The sequence below is a fragment of the Nerophis lumbriciformis genome, linkage group LG12 (genome assembly GCF_033978685.3).
Source record: "Nerophis lumbriciformis linkage group LG12, RoL_Nlum_v2.1, whole genome shotgun sequence".
In the NCBI taxonomy this organism is placed as follows: domain Eukaryota; kingdom Metazoa; phylum Chordata; class Actinopteri; order Syngnathiformes; family Syngnathidae; genus Nerophis; species Nerophis lumbriciformis.
This window is the reverse complement of record NC_084559.2, coordinates 26,030,444-26,049,726: the sequence shown is the minus strand read 5'-3', so window position 1 is coordinate 26,049,726 and position 19,283 is coordinate 26,030,444. Positions and strand designations below refer to the sequence as shown.

The 19,283-nt window shown below is 39.9% G+C and overlaps 1 protein-coding gene across 2 annotated transcripts in view; it reads left to right on the top strand.

Annotated features, from left to right (window-relative positions):
• Positions 1–19,283, top strand: part of igsf9b (immunoglobulin superfamily, member 9b) — a 65,628-nt gene that overhangs the window by 20,289 nt on the left and 26,056 nt on the right. For both annotated transcript variants that reach the window (XM_061986205.1, XM_061986204.1), the window contains exons 2-3: positions 4,859–4,954; positions 10,518–10,724. In XM_061986205.1, coding sequence (XP_061842189.1) covers positions 4,894–4,954; positions 10,518–10,724 — 268 coding nt within the window. In that variant the 5' untranslated portion in view covers positions 4,859–4,893. The remainder of the gene's footprint in view (positions 1–4,858; positions 4,955–10,517; positions 10,725–19,283) is intronic.

The window sequence follows — 19,283 nt, the reverse complement described above, 5'->3', positions numbered from 1 at the left end:
CGAACCCTAGGGGTTCGGTGAGTCGGCCTCAGGGGTTCAGCAGAGGTCAAAACACACCCGACTCTTCATGTAAATACAAACTTCTCCCAATCGGCGTATTACGGATACGGTAACAGCTGACCGATTTGCAAGTGCGTAATTTGTTGTGAGTTTATGCACTGTGTTGGTTTTGTTGTTTGGACAAGGTGATGTTCATTTTATGCACCAGTAAAAAAAACATGGTAACACTTTAGTATGGGGAACATATTCACCATTAATTAGTTGCTTATTAACATGCAAATTAGTAACATATTGGCTCTTAACTAGTCATTATTAAGTACTTATTAATGCCTTATTCGGCATGGCCTTATTATAACCCTAAGCCTATAACCTTGACCCTAACCCTAACCGAATAACTCTAAATTAAGTCTTTATTACTTAGAATATGTTCCCCTAGTGTCCAAATAACTCTAAATTTGTCTTTGTTACTTAGAATATGTTCCCCATACTTAAGTGTTACCAAAAACATATAACTTTGTCTTGAATTTGAAAAGAAAAAACATTTTATTTTTCACTAAAGAAGGGTTCGGTGAATGCGCATATGAAACTGTTGGGGTTCGATACCTCCAACAAGGTTAAGAACCACTGCTATAGACATTATGAAATTAAATTATGAAATAAGTGCCACTGCCAATGTTGTCAGCATTAGAGGGGCCCTTTAATGTTTAAGTAATGGATGACCACAGTGCCAGATGTCCTCGATTTGTCTCACCATTTGATCTCTAATTTGATTAGACTACTGTACTAACACTCAGAGCAGCAGGGTAGGATTACTTGAGGTGCCACAAATGTACCAGCCATAAGGCTAAGTCATGACTAGATCCAAAGCAATTTGTGTCAATGAAATCCAGTGAAACATGGGAGAACATTCAGCACGTGCTGCAGACACCCAGCAGGTGTATTACTAGCTGCTCTGCTATGTGGGGTTTTTTGGGATTTATTTACATTGCCGTTTGGGACTTTTGCGGGGCCTATGAATGCTTTTGTCACTAGCTGTACGTTAGAAAAATATAAAGCTGGCTGACTTCAAGGCCTGGCTCTTATTTAAGACCACCTTTGTCATTTAAGTATCCCCTTACTCAACTGTGTGGGGTAATAACCTGGTTGTCTCTGGTGCAGACAGAGCCTGCAGGGCCTACCTTTCTGTTCCCACACTCCCTTCTGTGGTGATCTGAAATGAGACTGGTAATGTCTCCACCACTCACAAGTCTTTTTTAACCCGTTTGCACTGCACACCAAATCTGACGCATACCGCCAGCAGGGGTGGATACTTCATCACAACATCTGGTTTTGGTGAGCAAAGTCTATTTTCGGTGCATCGCTAGTCAACAGTGCGTAAATAATAGGCTATATGTAATATATGAATATATATTTTGATTCCTAAGAAATAGCGATTGTTGAAGGACCGGAATTGACGCTGTGGCGTTTTTGCTTACATGTTGCATAAGTTATTTACGTAAGTGAGTTGAAAAATAAAGCTAACGTAAATCCGTGTTGCCTCTACCTAACAGCCATAAAAAGATTAGAACACTCCCAAATATGTTACACTACATAAATCATTTAATACATTATTGCACTTTCATTTCTTTTCACGTAAAAAAAACTAATTTTTAAGATGTGTCGACTTTTATTTTATTTTGTACCGTATTTTTCGGACTATAAGTCGCTCCGGAGTATAAGTCGCACCGGCCGAAAATGCATAATAAAGAAGGAAAAAAACATATATAAGTCGCACTGGAGTATAAGTCGCATTTTGGGGGGACATTTATTTGATTAAACCCAACACCAAGAATAGACATTTGAAAGGCAATTTGAAATAAATAAAGAATAGTGAACAACAGGCTGAATAAGTGTACGTTATATGAGGCATAAATAACCAACTGAGAACGTGCCTGGTATGTTAACGTAACATATTATGGTAAGAGTCATTCAAATAACTATAACATATAGAACATGCAATACGTTTACCAAACAATCTGTCACTCCTAATCGCTAAATCCCATGAAATCTTATACGTCTAGTCTCTTACGTGAATGAGCTAAATAATATTATTTGATATTTTGCGGTAATGTGTTAATAATTTCACACATAAGTCGCTCCTAAGTATAAGTCGCACCCCCGGCCAAACTATGAAAAATACTGCGACTTATAGTCCGAAAAATACGGTAATAGTAGTAGCGACTTCCTTGTTCATCCAGCCAACCTTCTTAGTTTTCACTTTATTGAACGACGCATGCAAGTGATGTCAAGGCCACACCGGGGCCACATTGGGGCTTGTGCACATTTAAACTGGGATCTGATAAATGTCATATTTTACTTGCAGTGTAAAGAATTCAGTTGGAAAAAATCCGATTTTGAAAAAATCCGATTTTGAAAAATCTGATTTGGGCGACTTTGGCCTGCAGTGTAAACATAGTCTTTGAAAAAAAATATTTCCTCAGCATATTTTTGTGGAGCTGTTCTTTTTGGTGAGAAGCATAAAAAAGCCAGCTTTTACAGGCAATGTAAAAGAGGTTATTGACATGCCTTATAATTAATAATAATAATAATAATAATAATAATAATGGATTAGATTTATATAGCGCTTTTCTAGACACTCAAAGCGCTTCACAGAGAAGTGAAAATCCATCGCCATCAGTGTGTGTAAATGGGTGAATGTGGAAATAGTGTCAAAGCGCCTTGAGTTCCTTAAAAAGGTAGAAAAGCTCTATACAAGTACAACCCATTTACCATTTACCATGTATATTACAGTCAAGTGCAAGGGGGATTAGCGGCATCCGTCAGCTGTTTTTTTGCAAGCTAATTATTCCAACTGCCACTTAGTATCCCTAAAATCCTACACACACCTGCTTTCAAATAACAACAACATTCTACTTTTACCTGAAAAGACTGTAATGTGATAAGAGGGTATTATAACTGTACGTAGGGACTTGAGGGGAAGTTGGGAGCTCGTTTGTGTTTAAAAAAACAACAACTCAAACACCAATTTGATGCAGAGGACTTCAAGTGTGGCTGCAGCTCCTCTTGACATTCTGTTGACGCTTAATTAGGTTAGGCTCCATTCTTGTTTTTAATGCACATTAGCAGATGAAATCAGTTGAGAAATGTTGCTATGCTGGCATGTGTATACTGTAGTTGTGTTTTCAAATGTTTTTAAAGTACCGTATTTCCCGGACCATAAGGCGCTCCGGATTATAAAGTGCCTAGCCGATGAGGGGGTCTATTCAGGTCTATTTTCATACAAAAGGGGCACCGGATTATAAAGGCATTAAAGATTAAAGGGGTCATGTTAAGATTTAAACACTTTCCTGTGGTCTACATAAGTGGTCCCCAACCACCGGGCCGCGGCCCAGTACCGGTCCGTGGATCGATTGTTACCGGGCCGCACAAGAAAAAAAAAAAAAAAAAATATATATATATGTATATATATATATATTTTTTTATTAAATCAACATAAAAAACACAACATACACTTACAATTAGTGCACCAACCCAAAAAAACTCCCTCCCCCATTTACACTCATTCGCACAAAAGGGTTGTTTCTTTCTGGTTCCTACATTATATATCAATATAGATATCATTATATCTCAATATAGATCAATACAGTCTGCAGGGATACAGTCCGTAAGCACACATGATTGTATTTTTTTATGACAAAAATAAATAAATAAATATATATATATATATAGGCCTATATATACAACCCCCCCCCCCCCCCCCCCCCCCCCGTCCGTCCGTCCGTCCGTGGGACTAATTTTCTAGCGTTGACCGGTCCGCAGTTACAAAAAGGTTGGGGACCACTGGTCCACATAACATGTAATGGTGGTTCTTTGGTCAAAATGTTGCATAGGTGATGTTTTAAAGACCATCTTCAAGTCGCATTCTGACCATCTCTTCAGAATGCACCGTTTTGTGGGTGGTCTTATGACGTGGCTCCATTTTGACAGCGTCTTCTCCCCATCATCTTTGTAGTAGTTTTTAACGCTTTCACAGCGAGTCTACTGACAGATATAAGTTAGAACTGTACGCTACTTTGTATTAGAAATGGCAAGAGGATGGAGAAAAAGAAGGAGCTTATTGACGACAACGCGTAAATGTTAGACGAGCGCACATTTTCTGGACTTATGCAGATTCCAAATACACAACAGCAGCTACCAAAAGGTAATACAAGTTGGTTTTGCCTAATAGGTCTAAACAAAATGCCAGCTAATATGTATTTTAATATGTGCCATTTTGGTGTCCATATACACACACCACAATAATACCTGTATGTTGAAGCACAGTACGCTTGACTACTGGAGCTATGATACGCCGACATTCCATCAAGCGATGCAGTTTCGTAGCTTACCAAAGCTGTACTAAAATATTCTGACAGAATTTTGAGCGTGTGTGTAATGTTCTATGTTCTCAACAAAACATCAACGTTTTGGGGTTACTTGCTAACTTGTACACACCAACACACTCTTGCAATCGCAGGAAAATGTCCACAAACCTATATGTACCGTAATTATCAAAACTGCTGCATTTATATTTCTAAAACTCATGAAAAAATAAGGTATTTTCCATAATCCAACCACAATTATTTTCCAGAAGATTACTTGTTTTTAAGATGTCCATTCATTCATCCATCCATCAATTTTCTACCACTTGTCCTTCTTGAATATACAATTGTTTATTTACTATGAAGAATCCGGGAGGTGTAGTTCTTAGGCTATGACTCAGATTCTGTTTGTCGAGGAGGGAATGTGAAGGGCGTACCCCCTCCAAATTTGACAATCATGATAGAGACTGAAATGGTTGTTTTTAATTTTCTTTCAGGTTGGGAGATGTGTGAAGGAGTGTGACGGACGGCCATGGGGCAGGAGAGACGGTGGCTTCAGGCTGTCACTACCGCTCTAGCCATCTGTCTGCTAAGTGAGTATGCTAATGCAAGATGGATTTATGACATTCATTGACATAATTTATGACATTTATTTTGAACATATTCCAAAATTACATCAGAATACATACATATCCTGTACAATGTACACAACTCAACATGTCCAAAAATGAGTAGGAAAAAGCAAAGCTTATTTACTTCTACCCATTGTCAATATCATAGCATTTATAAATAAGTTAGTTCATGTAATATTCACATATATTTACCATAAGAGGCAAATAGTTGTTTATATATTATATTGCTGTCCGCATTTACCATTATTAGGGCTCTAACAGTTAACAATATTGGTACTTGTACGCCCCAAAACTTGTGTGATTCCGTTCTCGACAAAAAATGTTGCCAAAGTTTGCCTCGGTTTTCGTATGCTCTCCTGGTTATTGTACAGCCAACATTTTGGTGAATAAGTCTCTGCACTTTTTTGTTATTGTGTACAACCGCAAAATAACCCACCAAAGAAAATTGCGAGTTGTAATATCTGCTGTGGTGTTGCGGAGTCATAGTGTGACTTATTGTGTGTCTGTGATTGCATCAGTTGATATAATTAAAGTAGTTTGAGCACGCAGTGTGCGTTCTTGGATACAACACAAGTTCCAGCACTTTGATAAAGAATGTGAGAAACATTACTAAAAAAAAAGAAATAACTCCAGTCCCCTCATCCCTTGCTGCTCATCGCCACTTTTGCAAACAAAAGTCTCCAATAGAGAAAATATATAAATAATTAGATATTAAATGCTAATTTATCCATTTCATTTGTCATTCGTATGTATTTCACATTGTTTTCTGCATATAAAACTAACAAACTAGCGAAAACCGGTGTACCACTGTACAAAGACAACAGTGTTAGAGTAGATGAGCTAGTACACGGTCAGCCAAGATCTAAACAAATGTGAGAACGACAGAATAATTATTAAACTCAGTGGTGTCAAAGTCATTTCAGATCGGGGGCCACATGGAGAAAAATCTACTTCCAGTGGATGGACTGGTAAAATCACGGCACGATAACTTAAAAATAAAGACAACTTCAGATTGTTTTCTTTGTTTAAAATAGAACAAGCACATTCTGAAAATGTACAAATCTTAATGTTGTTGGGTTTTTTTTTTTTACAATTACCTGTTGCGGTTAATACTATATATAATATATTTTTCGTTATTTTTATTTTTAGAATAAATTATGTGATAATATTCATCAGTCAACTCATTGGTGTTAGTTTTCATTCTATCAAGATAAAAAAATTATATCAAAATCAAATTACAGAATGTTATTTATGTAGTTTGATTGATTAAGTTAAAGTTAAAGTACCAATGATTGTCACACACACACACCAGGTGTGGCGAAAGTATTCTCTGCATTTGACCCATCACCCTTGATCACCCCCTGGGAGGTGAGGTGAGCAGTGAGCAGCAGAGGTGGCCGCGCCCGGTAATCATTTTTGATGATTTAACCCCCAATTCCAACCCTTGATTCAGAGTGCCAAGCAGGGAGGTAACGGGTCCCATTTTTATAGTCTTTGGTATGACTCGGCCGGGGTTTGAACTCACAACCTACCGATCTCAGGGCGGACACTCTAGCCACTAGGTGGTTTATTTTGTACATATGTAGCATCATCTACAAAGAGTTGCTATTGCGACATCCAGTAGACACATTTAGAACAGCTGTTTCTTTCATTCAAAAATTTCAGTTTAATTTTTTTACTGAGCAAACTCATCCCGCGGGCCGGATAAAACCTGTTCGTGGGCTTGATCCGGCCATACGTTTGACACCCTTGATTTAAGTAATTATAATGATAAATTAATAATGTTATTTGTGCATTCATTAAATTCCATTCATCCATTTTCTACTGCTTGTCCCTCTTGGGGTCATAATATATTTTATAAAGCACTCTTACTCTAAATAAAACTGATGTTTTAAAGGGAGAGTTTGCAACCACTGCCAAATGGCCCGAATGGCCACCGGGTCAAACTTTGTACACACTCATTTTAATGTAACGCTGCTAAGAAAAAAAGTGCTTTGTGCCTCCTTGCATGGGGTTAAAAGACATTTGTCGGTCAACATCGCTTCATTGCTTTGGCATATCGCCTGCCCTGTCAAAGCATCGTTTAGCAGTTGGCACACATGTTGTTAAACTATCTACAGCAAGTGTAAGCAGCAGGATGATGGGAGCTCTGGCACAGCTCCCATTGTAAAGTGAAGAGGAAGCGCCCTAGCACAGCACTTTGCTTGTATGACAGAGAATGAGGGACAAAATCCAACTTAAATAACATCTCTGGGTGTGGAATTAGATCAATCTGGGATTTATGCTGCACCCAACCGCAGGCACGCTTCTTTGAGTGCATGCATGTGTGTGTGTACGGGGGGGTCGTCGGGGGGGATTGATTTGTGCTGGTCCGCAAGCCATGTGTGTACCCCAGGGGGTGGTCATAGCTTGGCTGGAGAGAGCGCAAAGAGGCCTGCTGCCCTCTATCAGCGTATCACCCCCACCCCTTTGTGAGATTAAAGTAATGACCGGGCCAGATGAGCAGCAGAGCAAACGCTGGCACCCAGTAGAGCACACGCCCACGTGAGCACATGGCAGTATGTTAAACGGAGTATGTTAAGATGGAGAGGAAAGGCTACTCCAGGTGTCACTAATGGGATTGCTGTGTGTTTTGCAGGCTTTGCCGCCATACGATCTTGTCACCAAATGGCACATTGTTGTTTTACGTGCCCCTGGTTGTTAGTAAGGGTCACTCTGGGAAAGTGTTTCCAGTTACAGGTTCAACCAAGCTCCACTTAAAAACGACATCAACCTCTCCCTTTGGTTCTCATTTCAAATATCCTGATGCATATTTACATAATTAGTTTATACCAAAATTAGGCCTGGATATTGATTTTGGGACTTTTATAGGTACCATCTGTAATCCGTCCGTACTACTGGGTCCTAGGGGTGTAACGGTACACAAAAATGTCCGTTCGGTACGTACCTCGGTTTAGAGGTCACAGTTCGGTTCATTTTCGGTACAGTAAGAAAACAACAAAATATTTGTTGGTTATTTATTTACCAAATTTGTAAACAATGGCTTTATCCTTTTAACATTGGGAACACTATAATAATTCTGCCCACGTTAATCAACATTAAACTGCCTCAAGTTGTTGCTCAGATTAAATAAAATGACAAAACTTTTCTTCTACATATAAAAAGTGCAACATTAAACAGTTTCAAGTCAACTCACTATGCTTAATTTATTACAGCATTTGGGAAGCCTGTAGTTGATTTTTATTATGTAAATGTTATATTTTTATCAACATGTGATAGCAGGGACCCTGCCATTCAAAACTAGGCTGCTCCATTACTAATGATTAATGTAACTATAGCTGAAAAAAATAGTACAATAGCAATAGGAGAGACTATTCATCCCTGAACACCATGGAGTTCATGTAGGCTTAAAGGGGAACATTATCACAATTTCAGAAGGGTTAAAACCATTAAAAATCAGTTCCCAGTGGCTTATTTTATTTTTCAAAGTTTTTTTCAAAATTTTACCCATCACGCAATAGCCCTAAAAAAAGCTTCAAAGTGCCTGATTTTAACCATCGTTATATACACCCGTCCATTTTCCTGTGACGTCACACAGTGATGCCAATACAAACAAACATGGCGGATAGAACAGCAAGATATAGCGACATTAGCTCGGATTCAGACTCGGATTTCAGCGGCTTAAGCGATTCAACAGATTACGCATGTATTGAAACGGATGGTTGTAGTGTGGAGGCAGGTAGCGAAAACGAAATTGAAGAAGAAACTGAAGCTATTGAGCCATATCGGCAAGCGAAACCGACGAAAACGACACGACAGCCAGCGACACGGGAGAAAGCGAGGACGAATTCGGCGATCGCCTTCTAACCAACGATTGGTATGTGTTTGTTTGGCATTAAAGGAAACTAACAAATATGAACTAGGTTTACAGCATATGAAATACATTTGGCAACAACATGCACTTTGAGAGTGCAGACAGCCCAGTTTTCATCAATTAATATATTCTGTAGACATACCCTCATCCGCTCTCTTTTCCTGAAAGCTGATCTGTCCAGTCCAGTTGGAAATGCATCTGCTTTGAGTGTCGCAGGATATCCACACATTCTTGCCATCTCTGTCGTAGCATAGCTTTCGTCGGTAAAGTGTGCGGAACAAACGCTCAATTTCTTGCCACTTTCGCATCTTTGGGCCACCGGTGCAACTTGAATCCGTCCCTGTTCGTGTTGTTACACCCTCCGACAACACACCGACGAGGCATGATGTCTCCAAGGTACGGAAAACAGTCGAAAAAACGGAAAATAACAGAGCTGATTTGACTCAGTGTTTGTAATGTGTTTGAGAAAATGGCGGATTGCTTCCCGGTGTGACGTCACAACGTGACGTCATCGCTCCGAGAGCGAATAATAGAAAGGCGTTTAATTCGCCAAAATTCACCCATTTAGAGTTCGGAAATCGGTTGAAAAAATATATGGTCTTTTTTCTGCAACATCAAGGTATATATTGACGCTTACATAGGTCTGGTGATAATGTTCCCCTTTAATGATGCAGTTACATTATTATATCAACTATCAGAGACAGAAACTCTTCATTTAACATAATGTCCTTTTTTGCTGCTTCAACACAGCTCAATCAACACAGAAAAAGGTAAAGTGAAATAACAGAGAGACAGGACTTTGCTGTCCGTAACACACACACACACACACCGCAAAATGAGCGGTAACTTTTTTACACGGGATTCCACGTCCGGTTGCAGACTTGACCGGGACAAAAGCAGGCAAGCCCTCTAAACCGCCTCTAGGTAATGTTACAAACAAGAAGGCCGCCGAAGTAACAGTAAGGCTCTGCTTTTCAAAATGTGCTAGCTCGATGCTAATTTACTTTAGATTTGCCTTAGACATGCTACTGATTAGCATTAGCCATTCCACATGGCGATTTCAACACCTCCACTTCTGGTAATGAAAACTACAACTAAGATGAACGTTACAATCAAACAGTTGGTGTGTAATAAACACAATACTTAAAAGTATATACACTATATAGGGCTCAACAAAAGAAAAGACTAGCACATTCAACTTAATGACAAAGTCTACTTCCGGGCTAAGGCAACTTACCATAGTCTGCACACTACTGGCATTTAGCGTCTTGGAATTGCTACGGAATGCAATGTCTACTATATAATATAATACAGTACAGTAATTGCAAATGAGACACAGAAGTGTAAGAAAACAAGATAACAATTGGACAACACAGCTTTAGGACTAATTCATAAAAATATATGTATATATTTTTTAACTAATTTGAACAGACAAAACTATCAAATATTGGTAACGTTGAGTACTGTATAAATGTTAACGGTACCCATCCCTAATCAAAATAGGTTCCAGCTACTCTAGAGGCCATTATTGTCTACAATTTACCGGGTCATAGTCTTTCGTCACTGAATGATGAATGCTTTGTGTGTGTTTTGTTGTTATCACGTCAGACTGTGTGCTTTATCTTGGGTCATATGCGTTTGTCTTTACAGGTGTGTCACAAGGTTGGTCATTAGTGGTTCGTGGCAGAGAGGGGAGCTCTGCAGAGCTGGGTTGCAGTCTCACTCCCAAATTCAATGACGCCACCAGCCCAAACCTCTTCCCGTTGCATGTGGTGGAGTGGGTGCGGCTCGGCTACAACGTTCCAATCCTTATCAAGTTTGGAGTGTATGCTCCCAGAGTTCATCCCAACTACAAGGGTAAGAACCGTTCTGTAGTGATAAATCCTGGTTTATTTACCTTTTTTTTGTTTTTCCTGAAAACATGTCTCAATCTTCTGATGTGATGTCAAGTGTTGAGCATATAGGCTTTACGATCAAATCCATAGCCTTGTTTGATTATTGTTACATTTTACTTTTTCTGTCTGACAGAAAAGTGGTCAAAAATCTTCATACCAGGCCATGATAGCCCAACTATGTCATACAATCACACTACAGTCGCAATTACAGCAGGTCTTTAGTCTGCAGATTTCCAGACTCTATGTTTCAATGGAAGCAGCCAAAGGGGGTGGGGCAGCTCTGCAAGGACCGAGGGGGAGGGTACAGGAAGCCCTGTGCATGGCGGGATTAAGTGCAGGTGGGGGCTGATGACAGTGTTTTTATTAGTATTCCAAGGGGTGACCCAGTAAGAGATGGTGAGTGTAGGAGGAAGGATGAAGCATGGGGAATAATGGGAGTTTTCTTGCTAGAGCCCTATAATCCTGTTATTGTCTACTACTGAACAAAAGACAAAGAGGGGTATCACAACCTCCCTTTGCTTTGCAAAAACCAACAGAACCACTAGGACACCAACAATCCCCAGCTGGCCCATATAGGTTAGTGAAATGTGGAGGGGCCCTCACTTACACGAACACTGCATTTGTCTTAATAGAACTGGCAAAACCGCTACGCTAAGAATAAAAGCCCCTGCTGTATCGTGACATGCACCTCTGGGGGATTTAATAACACTACATTGATTGTTTGCAGGGACAGCTACAAAACAGTCTGCTCCCAATGAGCAATTGGGCTACATGTGTGTGGCATTTTAGGCCGTTAACGAGGCCATTGTTTCTGAGCAGTCATCTGATGCACCTGCAGTCCTAATGGAGTAAATAACATTGCAGAGTTGCTGCTCTAGGTAAGCAACACTGTTTGGGATGTCCCAGTATTTTGGCAGATCCATGCCATGTGTGTTGTTGTCTGCTGTGAGCTTTGCCCCCGTCTGCATCGAAACCTCCTGTCACCCCTCCCACTGGAGGCAGATGGCAGCTTGTGGAGCGTGTCAGCGTTGCAGGTCTAGTGTATCTCACCCTCAAATTACAGTGTTGCTGGATTTCAGATCTAAGACTTTTGAGTCGCTGATGACAGATTCCAGATCTTTGTCTCTGCACGTCCGAGATCAGAAGCACAAGCCAGGATGTTCCTCAGTTAAAACATTTTGAAATGTAATTGTAAACTAGTTGTTGATCTTCATACAGGTGGAAAAGTTACAGTACTGTACCATAGGGTTGCGAGATATAGACGATGTACGATATAAATTATATACATTTGGCCGATGATAGACCTTTTAATACTAAAGCATTTTGATGACACACTCTCCTGGAGCTGTGTCACGCAAATTTGACAACGACAAGCAAACGACCGTGTTCTCAAAGCAATGTAGCGTCCTCTCTATTGAGATAGCGGCTAACATACCTTGCCTCCATAGCAGAAAATAAACTAGTTTCTTCAATCAATCAATCAATCAATCAATCAATGTTTATTTATATAGCCCTAAATCACAAGTGTCTCAAAGGGCTGCACAAGTCACAACGACATCCTCGGTTCAGAGCCCACATAAGGGCAAGGAAAAACTCACAACCCCAATGGGACGTCAATGTGGATGACTATGAGAAACCTTGGAGAGGACCGCATCTGTGGGTGAACACCCCCCCCAGGGGAGACCGGATGCAATGGACGTCGAGTGGGTCGGACATAATATTGTGAAAGTCCATTCCATAGTAGATCTAACATAATAGTGAGAGTCCAGTCCATTGTGGGGCCAACAGGAGACCATCTCGAGCGGAGACGGGTCAGCAGCGCAGAGATGTCCCCAACCGATTACAAGTATCGTTATCACTGGAGGACTGGAAGACAAGAAGTAGCTAAACACGCTGCACTACGCATCATTGAAGGATACAGGAAACCATGCTAATTGCTAAGCTAGAGCTGTTGAACAGATTGATGTAAATATTGACAGTACCTATACCATGTATAGTATACCACTATGATTACATCGAAACTTTTTACTATCACAAAATTGTTTTTTCGGTTGTTCTTTTGTTATTGTTCAGAGGACTTTTGGACTTTATACGAGAAGCCATGCTAACCGCTAAGCTAAAACTATTGAATGTAGACAGGAGTGGGCAGCTGTTTGATACAAATATCGACAGCAACGATACAAAGTATTTCATAGTATATGGTTGATACAACAGTAATTAGATCAACAATGTTTACTATCACAATTTTTTTTTTTTTGTTTACAGGGCTTTAGGTTGTTAAATCAGAGCCAAGAGTAGTTTTTGCTTATGTCTAGTTCTCTTTCACCGCTTAGTTTATTTTGCTCAAAATATTGTATGTAATAAAACTATTTAATTGATATTCTGTATATTGTTTTATAATTGTGATCAAAAATGTAATCAGTCAGTGATGTTGCAACAGAAAGTACCGTATTTTTCGGAGTATAAGTCGCACCGGAGTATAAGTCGCACCTGCCGAAAATGCATGATAAAAAAGGAAAAAAACATATATAGGTCACACTGGAGCCCGGCCAAACTATGAAAAAAACTGCGACTTATAGTCCGAAAAATACGGTAACCAGATATTAACAGTAAATTAGCAAGTAAATTAATGATAGTTTTGATAAGATAATACAACTGAAAATGACGAAACATGTTGTTGAATACGTCAGCAGCTACATTAGGAGACTTGGTAACTGGTTTTGAAATGGTTCTATTATCATCCATCCATCCATCCATTTTCTACCGCTTGTCCCTTTCGGGTTGCGGGAGGTGCTGGAGCCTATCTATATGCTAAATAATACATTGTGCTATATATTTTTATCGCAGGAGGCTGCAATCTATATTGCGATATAGATTTTAGGTCATATCCTTCCATCCCTACTGAACCAGTACTGTATATTAGCAGTTTAGAGCAGTACTCAGGCACCAGACCTACTATATAATGTTCCGTTCCTCCTTAGGAACACAATGCAGTGCAAGTGCTCTACATACAGTTGTTACAAGTCAGACACAATGAACTACAACAGCAGTTAAAACTGATATTTATCAGCTGCTTTGTTTCTATGTCACTCATGCCAGTAGCCACCTTTAGAAAGTACGATGAAAGAATGAGAGCAATGATATCCAACACGACTATTTTAGACCATTTAATGCATGTTTTGATATGATATCAGGAGTATTTAAGATTGTGCTCCGTATGTGTCACGGCTACAGAATGGCATGCTTTTTTTTGGCCCCCTTCAAGACACCTGCTTTAGTTCTCTGAATGTATCTCTCTGTCTTCTCTTGTTTCACACCCAAAACGCCCTGCAGGGCTGAACATCAGTGAACACATAACAGAGAGGAAACAGCCAGATAAACTCTGACTGACACGCTATTATAGTCTGTTTGGGTTGAATTTGTCGAAGAAATGTGGAGATCTGGCGGTGTCAGGGAGGTTTACTGTTGCAGGGCAAGATCAAATGGCCCCCGTGTACTGAGGGATATCTTCAGAGACTGTGAGCAGGAGAGTTCGACCTGAGGCCAGTACAACAATGGGCAAGCCCCCAAGTCTCAGCAGGCCTTCATTATACTCTCAGTGGGCCCTCTGAGCATGGGAGAAGTTCTGGCATTTGCACCACACACACACACACACACACACACACACACACACACACACACACACACACACACACATACACACACACACACACACACACACACACACACACACACACACACACACACACACACACACACACACACACACACAAATCATGAACACCTTATCCTTTTAACTGGGTAAAAATTAAGTATGGTACCTGTGTCATGGGGCAGCACGGTGGAAGAGGGGTTAGTGCGTCTGCCTCACAATACGAAGTTGCTGAGTAGTCTGGGGTTCAATCCCAGGCTCGGGATCTTTCTGTGTGGAGTTTGCATGTTCTCCCCGTGACTGCGTGGGTTCCCTCCGGGTACTCCGGCTTCCTCCCACCTCCAAAAACATGCACCTGGGGATAGGTTGATTGGCAACACTAAATTGACCCTAGTGTGTGAATGTGAGTGTGAATGTTGTCTGTCTATCAGTGTTGGCCCTGCGATGAGGTGGCGAAATGTCCAGGGTGTACCCCGCCTTTCGCCCGATTGTAGCTGAGATAGGCTCCAGCGCCCCCCGCGACCCCGAAGGGAATAAGCGGTAGAAAATGGATGGATGGATGGACCTGTGTCATGCCTGAGATTGCATTATGTTACTGTACACTTTGGTCAGAATTCCAAAATGATTTCCAGCAGTAGGTCACACACTTTGCACATACTGTAATTAGGGCTGGGTGATATGGACAAAAAAGTATATCTCGATATATTTTTACTTAAACTCGATATTCGATATACCGTATTTTCCGCACTATAAGCCGCCCCGGGTTATTAGCCGCACCTTCAATGAATGGCATATTTCAAAACTTTGTCCACCTATAAGCCGCCCCGGGTTATAAGCCGCGCCTACGCTGCGCTAAAGGGAATGTCAAAAAAACAGTCAGATAGGTCAGTCAAACTTTAATAATATATTACAAACCAGCGTTCTAACAACTCTGTTCACCCCCAAAATGTAATGTGCAAATGTGCAATCACAAAAATAGTAACACTCAAATTAGTGCAGAGCAATAGTAACATCAATAACTCAACGTTGCTCGAACGTTAATGTCACACAACACACAAAATAAAGATTTAAAGCTCACTTTCTGAAATTATTCCTCATCCATAAATCCCTTGAATTCTTCTTCAGTGTCTGAATTAAAAAGTTGGGCGATTACGGCATCCAAAATGGCCTGCTCCGTCTCGTCGAAGTCATCAGAGTCAATGTCGCTGTTGTTGTCCAGCAGTTCCGTGAATCCTGCCTTCCGGAAAGCTCGGACCACAGTTGAGACCGATATATCCGCTAGGCATTTACAATCCACTGGCAGATGTTGGCGTATGTCGTCCGGCGCTGTCTCCCTGTCTTAGTGGCGCAGGTCATCTTGTTGCTTCCTCTACCTACGCACCATTGATTCATTTATGTTGAATTCTCTCGCTGCTGCTCTATTTCCGTGTTCTACTGCGTGACTTATTGCCTTGAGTTTGAATTCTGCGTTGTACGCGTGTCTCTTAATAGGAGCCATTTTGTGGTCTTTACAGATGTAAACACACAAATGAAATGAAACGCAATATCCGGGGGCTTCTTCTTCTACGGGGGCGGGTGGTTGCTTACAGTAGAAGAAGAAGCGCTTCCTCTTCTATGGGGGCGGGTGCTTACCTTGGCGGTTGCTTACCATAGAAGAAGAAGCGCTTCCTCTTCTACGGGGAAAAAAGATGGCGGCTGTTTACCGTAGTTGCGAGACCTAAACTTTATGAAAATGAATATTAATATTAATCCATATATAAGGCGCACCGGGTTATAAGCCGCACTGTCAGCTTTTGAGAAAATTTGTGGTTTTTAGGCGCGGCTTATAGTGCGGAAAATACGGTATATCTCGATATATTTTCCGGTGAAAGTATACATATAAAGATATTCATTTTCGAGCGAGATTGACTGAAATTGAAGTGAATGACAAGTGTACTGTAAACACTTTTATTAACCCAGTTAGTCAAGATGGGTATTAACAGCACAGAAAAGAAACAGTTTAAGTAGTACAGAATTACATAATATATATAAAATAGAAAAACATTATTTCTAAATTAAATAAATAACATATCAACATGTAACAAACTCAGATAAAAAATACATTTGAAGGCAAGGAATTTTTAATTCCCAGTCGACGATGTAATGGACTGTCACACATGTACGGTTCTGGTCAGCGCCAAGTAAGTGACATGACTTAATGGTGCGGCTATGATCTTCCTCACTTCGCCATACATTTTTGGCAGCATTTCTCCTGGCAACTCGAGAACAGTTTTGACTTGGCCTTACAAGGTAAACAACTCATGAATGTTTTATCCAGATGCATACATTCGTCCAAATGTGGCCAAGTAGACACATTGTGGGTTTCCTGGACATCGTCTACATTGCTAAAAGAAACATCGAAGGAAGAGAATCCCTCTGCCATCTTCCACTAGTTTTTTTAATATATAAATCGCCCGCTTGAATATTCCCTCTTCTCTTCTCTGTCGTTGTCATTGGTTACATGACCCGCCCTATCTTGCCTCTGATTGGCCTAATCTCAACCAATCGCGACAAATCATAGTAAACAACCAACCAATCATGGATGTTCTTATACGTGCAAGCACATCTTGGAAGGAGGAAGGGGAGGGGTTTAGTAGCCCATGAGAGGGAGTGGGAAGCAGGGGAGAATCAAGGAACACAACAAATATGCAGTGTTTGGTCATCCATCCATCCATTTTCTACCGCTTGTCCCTTTTGGGTTGCGGTGGATGCTGGAGCCTATCTTTTAACGTGAAATAAATTATATCGTTATTATGATATTTTCTTAATTCATATCTTGTTTAAAAATATATCGTTTCAACTTACAATCTCGATATATATCGCCCAGCCCTAACTGTAATTATAGGAAGGCAGCCCAGCATTTTTATTAGTATGAACAACTAGAAGATATTTGCACAGGAAGCAGGAAGTCTGGTAAAAATATATCTTTTTAAATGATTGATCTTTTTAATCAGATTAATCACACTTTTGAATTTAGATTAATCATGATTAATCACTTGCTTGTGTAATTTAAATTAACTTTAAAAAGACCCCGAAATTTGGACACAAATGCAATTTTATTGTCAGAATGTCATACAGGAACATTAAAATTATTTTTTACTTGAATGCACGTCATTTATTTGCTCAAAACTTGCTAACATTTTTATCTAAAGTCCAGTCAGGGTTATTTTGGAGTGAAATTTGCCAGGGAGCACACCAGTCTCTTCTCATGCACTGACCTGATCACTGAATGTATAACAACCCCTGCCGCCTTTCAGGTAACATCTGGGGTTAAAGTAAGGGAGCATGTACGGTCAAAATAAATTGTGTGATTAATCTGCATGATTAATGCAATATTTTTTTGCGATTAATCACCTGAGATTACTTGTAATTTTTTTAAATGCCCGAGTAAAAATAGAATTTTAAGAGGGATAAACTAGAGCTGGGTCCCACGGTAGTGCGAGGGTTCGAATCTCTTTTGGAGCATCTCTGTGTGGAGTCTGCATGTTCTTCCCATGCTTTTCTTCTGGTACTCCAACTTCCTCCCTTTGTCTATGTGTGTCCTGTGATTGACTGGTGTGTACCCTGCCTCTCACCTAATATCAGCTAGGATAAGCTCCAGCACTACCATGACCCTAATGAGGATAAGCGGTACAGAAAATTGATAAAAACAGAGCAGGCAAACATGAACTGACTTCAAAGAGTGCCAATACAGGTCGTCAATAAACACTGAAGTTATCAGTAATTGACAGATTAAACACTTCAAAGTAGGAGAGGTAATTGTGCAAGCAAGAAAATCAAACATACAGGACTTACTCTAATGATTAGAGCAAACACCGGACTATAGATCTACCAGCCCAAACTTATTAAGTTATGGCTGCGGTGGAATATATATATATATATGTAGATTTATATACATATACATATATATATATATATATATATATATATATATACACACAATATATATATATATATATATATATATATAAATGATAAATGGGTTATACTTGTATAGCGCTTTTTTACCTTCAAGGTACTCAAAGCGCTTTGACACTATTTACACATTCACCCATTCACACACACATTCACACACTGATGGCGGGAGCTGCCATGCAAGGCCCTAACCACGACCCATTAGGAGCAAGGGTGGAACATTTATTATTATATATATATACACATATATATTTATTAGGGCTGTGACTCTTTGGGGACCACATGATTCGAATGCCTGAGTGGCTGCACAGGACAGATATGAGAACTTTAAAAAAAAAAAAATAAACATTAAAAAATTTCGATTAAGAATCATTACAAATAAGAATCGCGATTAATCTGAAAATTGTGTTAATAAAATTGCATGTCTTTGTTACACACATACAAATGTACTCGCAGGTGAGTGTGCGTGCCAAAGATCTAAACTTTTGGATTACAACACTTTCTGTATTCCTATTTATTTCTGTTATGAGTTGAACCAGTAATCATTGAGAACCAGTAATGAGTAATCATCCATGGCCCAGCTCTTTCAACTGTGCCAGAGAAGGGGAGGTGTACAGTAAAACTGGCCTGGTGTAAGAACTCCTCAATTCTGTTCCAGAAGTTTTTTCTGTTATACATAAGTTTTTCCTTGTCTCTGTTGCCTTGATCACAATTATTGCTTTTTTTGTGTAAGGAGTGTGCGCTTGGTCCTGCTCCATTTGCATGCTTTGAGATGACTTGATAAACTGAATTTAGACTCAAGGACCGTAAGTACCACATGTGCTATCAGAGGCTCGTAATCATAAAGCTGTTGAAAGGAGTTAATTCCAAATAAAAATCAGTAGATATATGAAAACCGATCCTTTCTAGCCAACA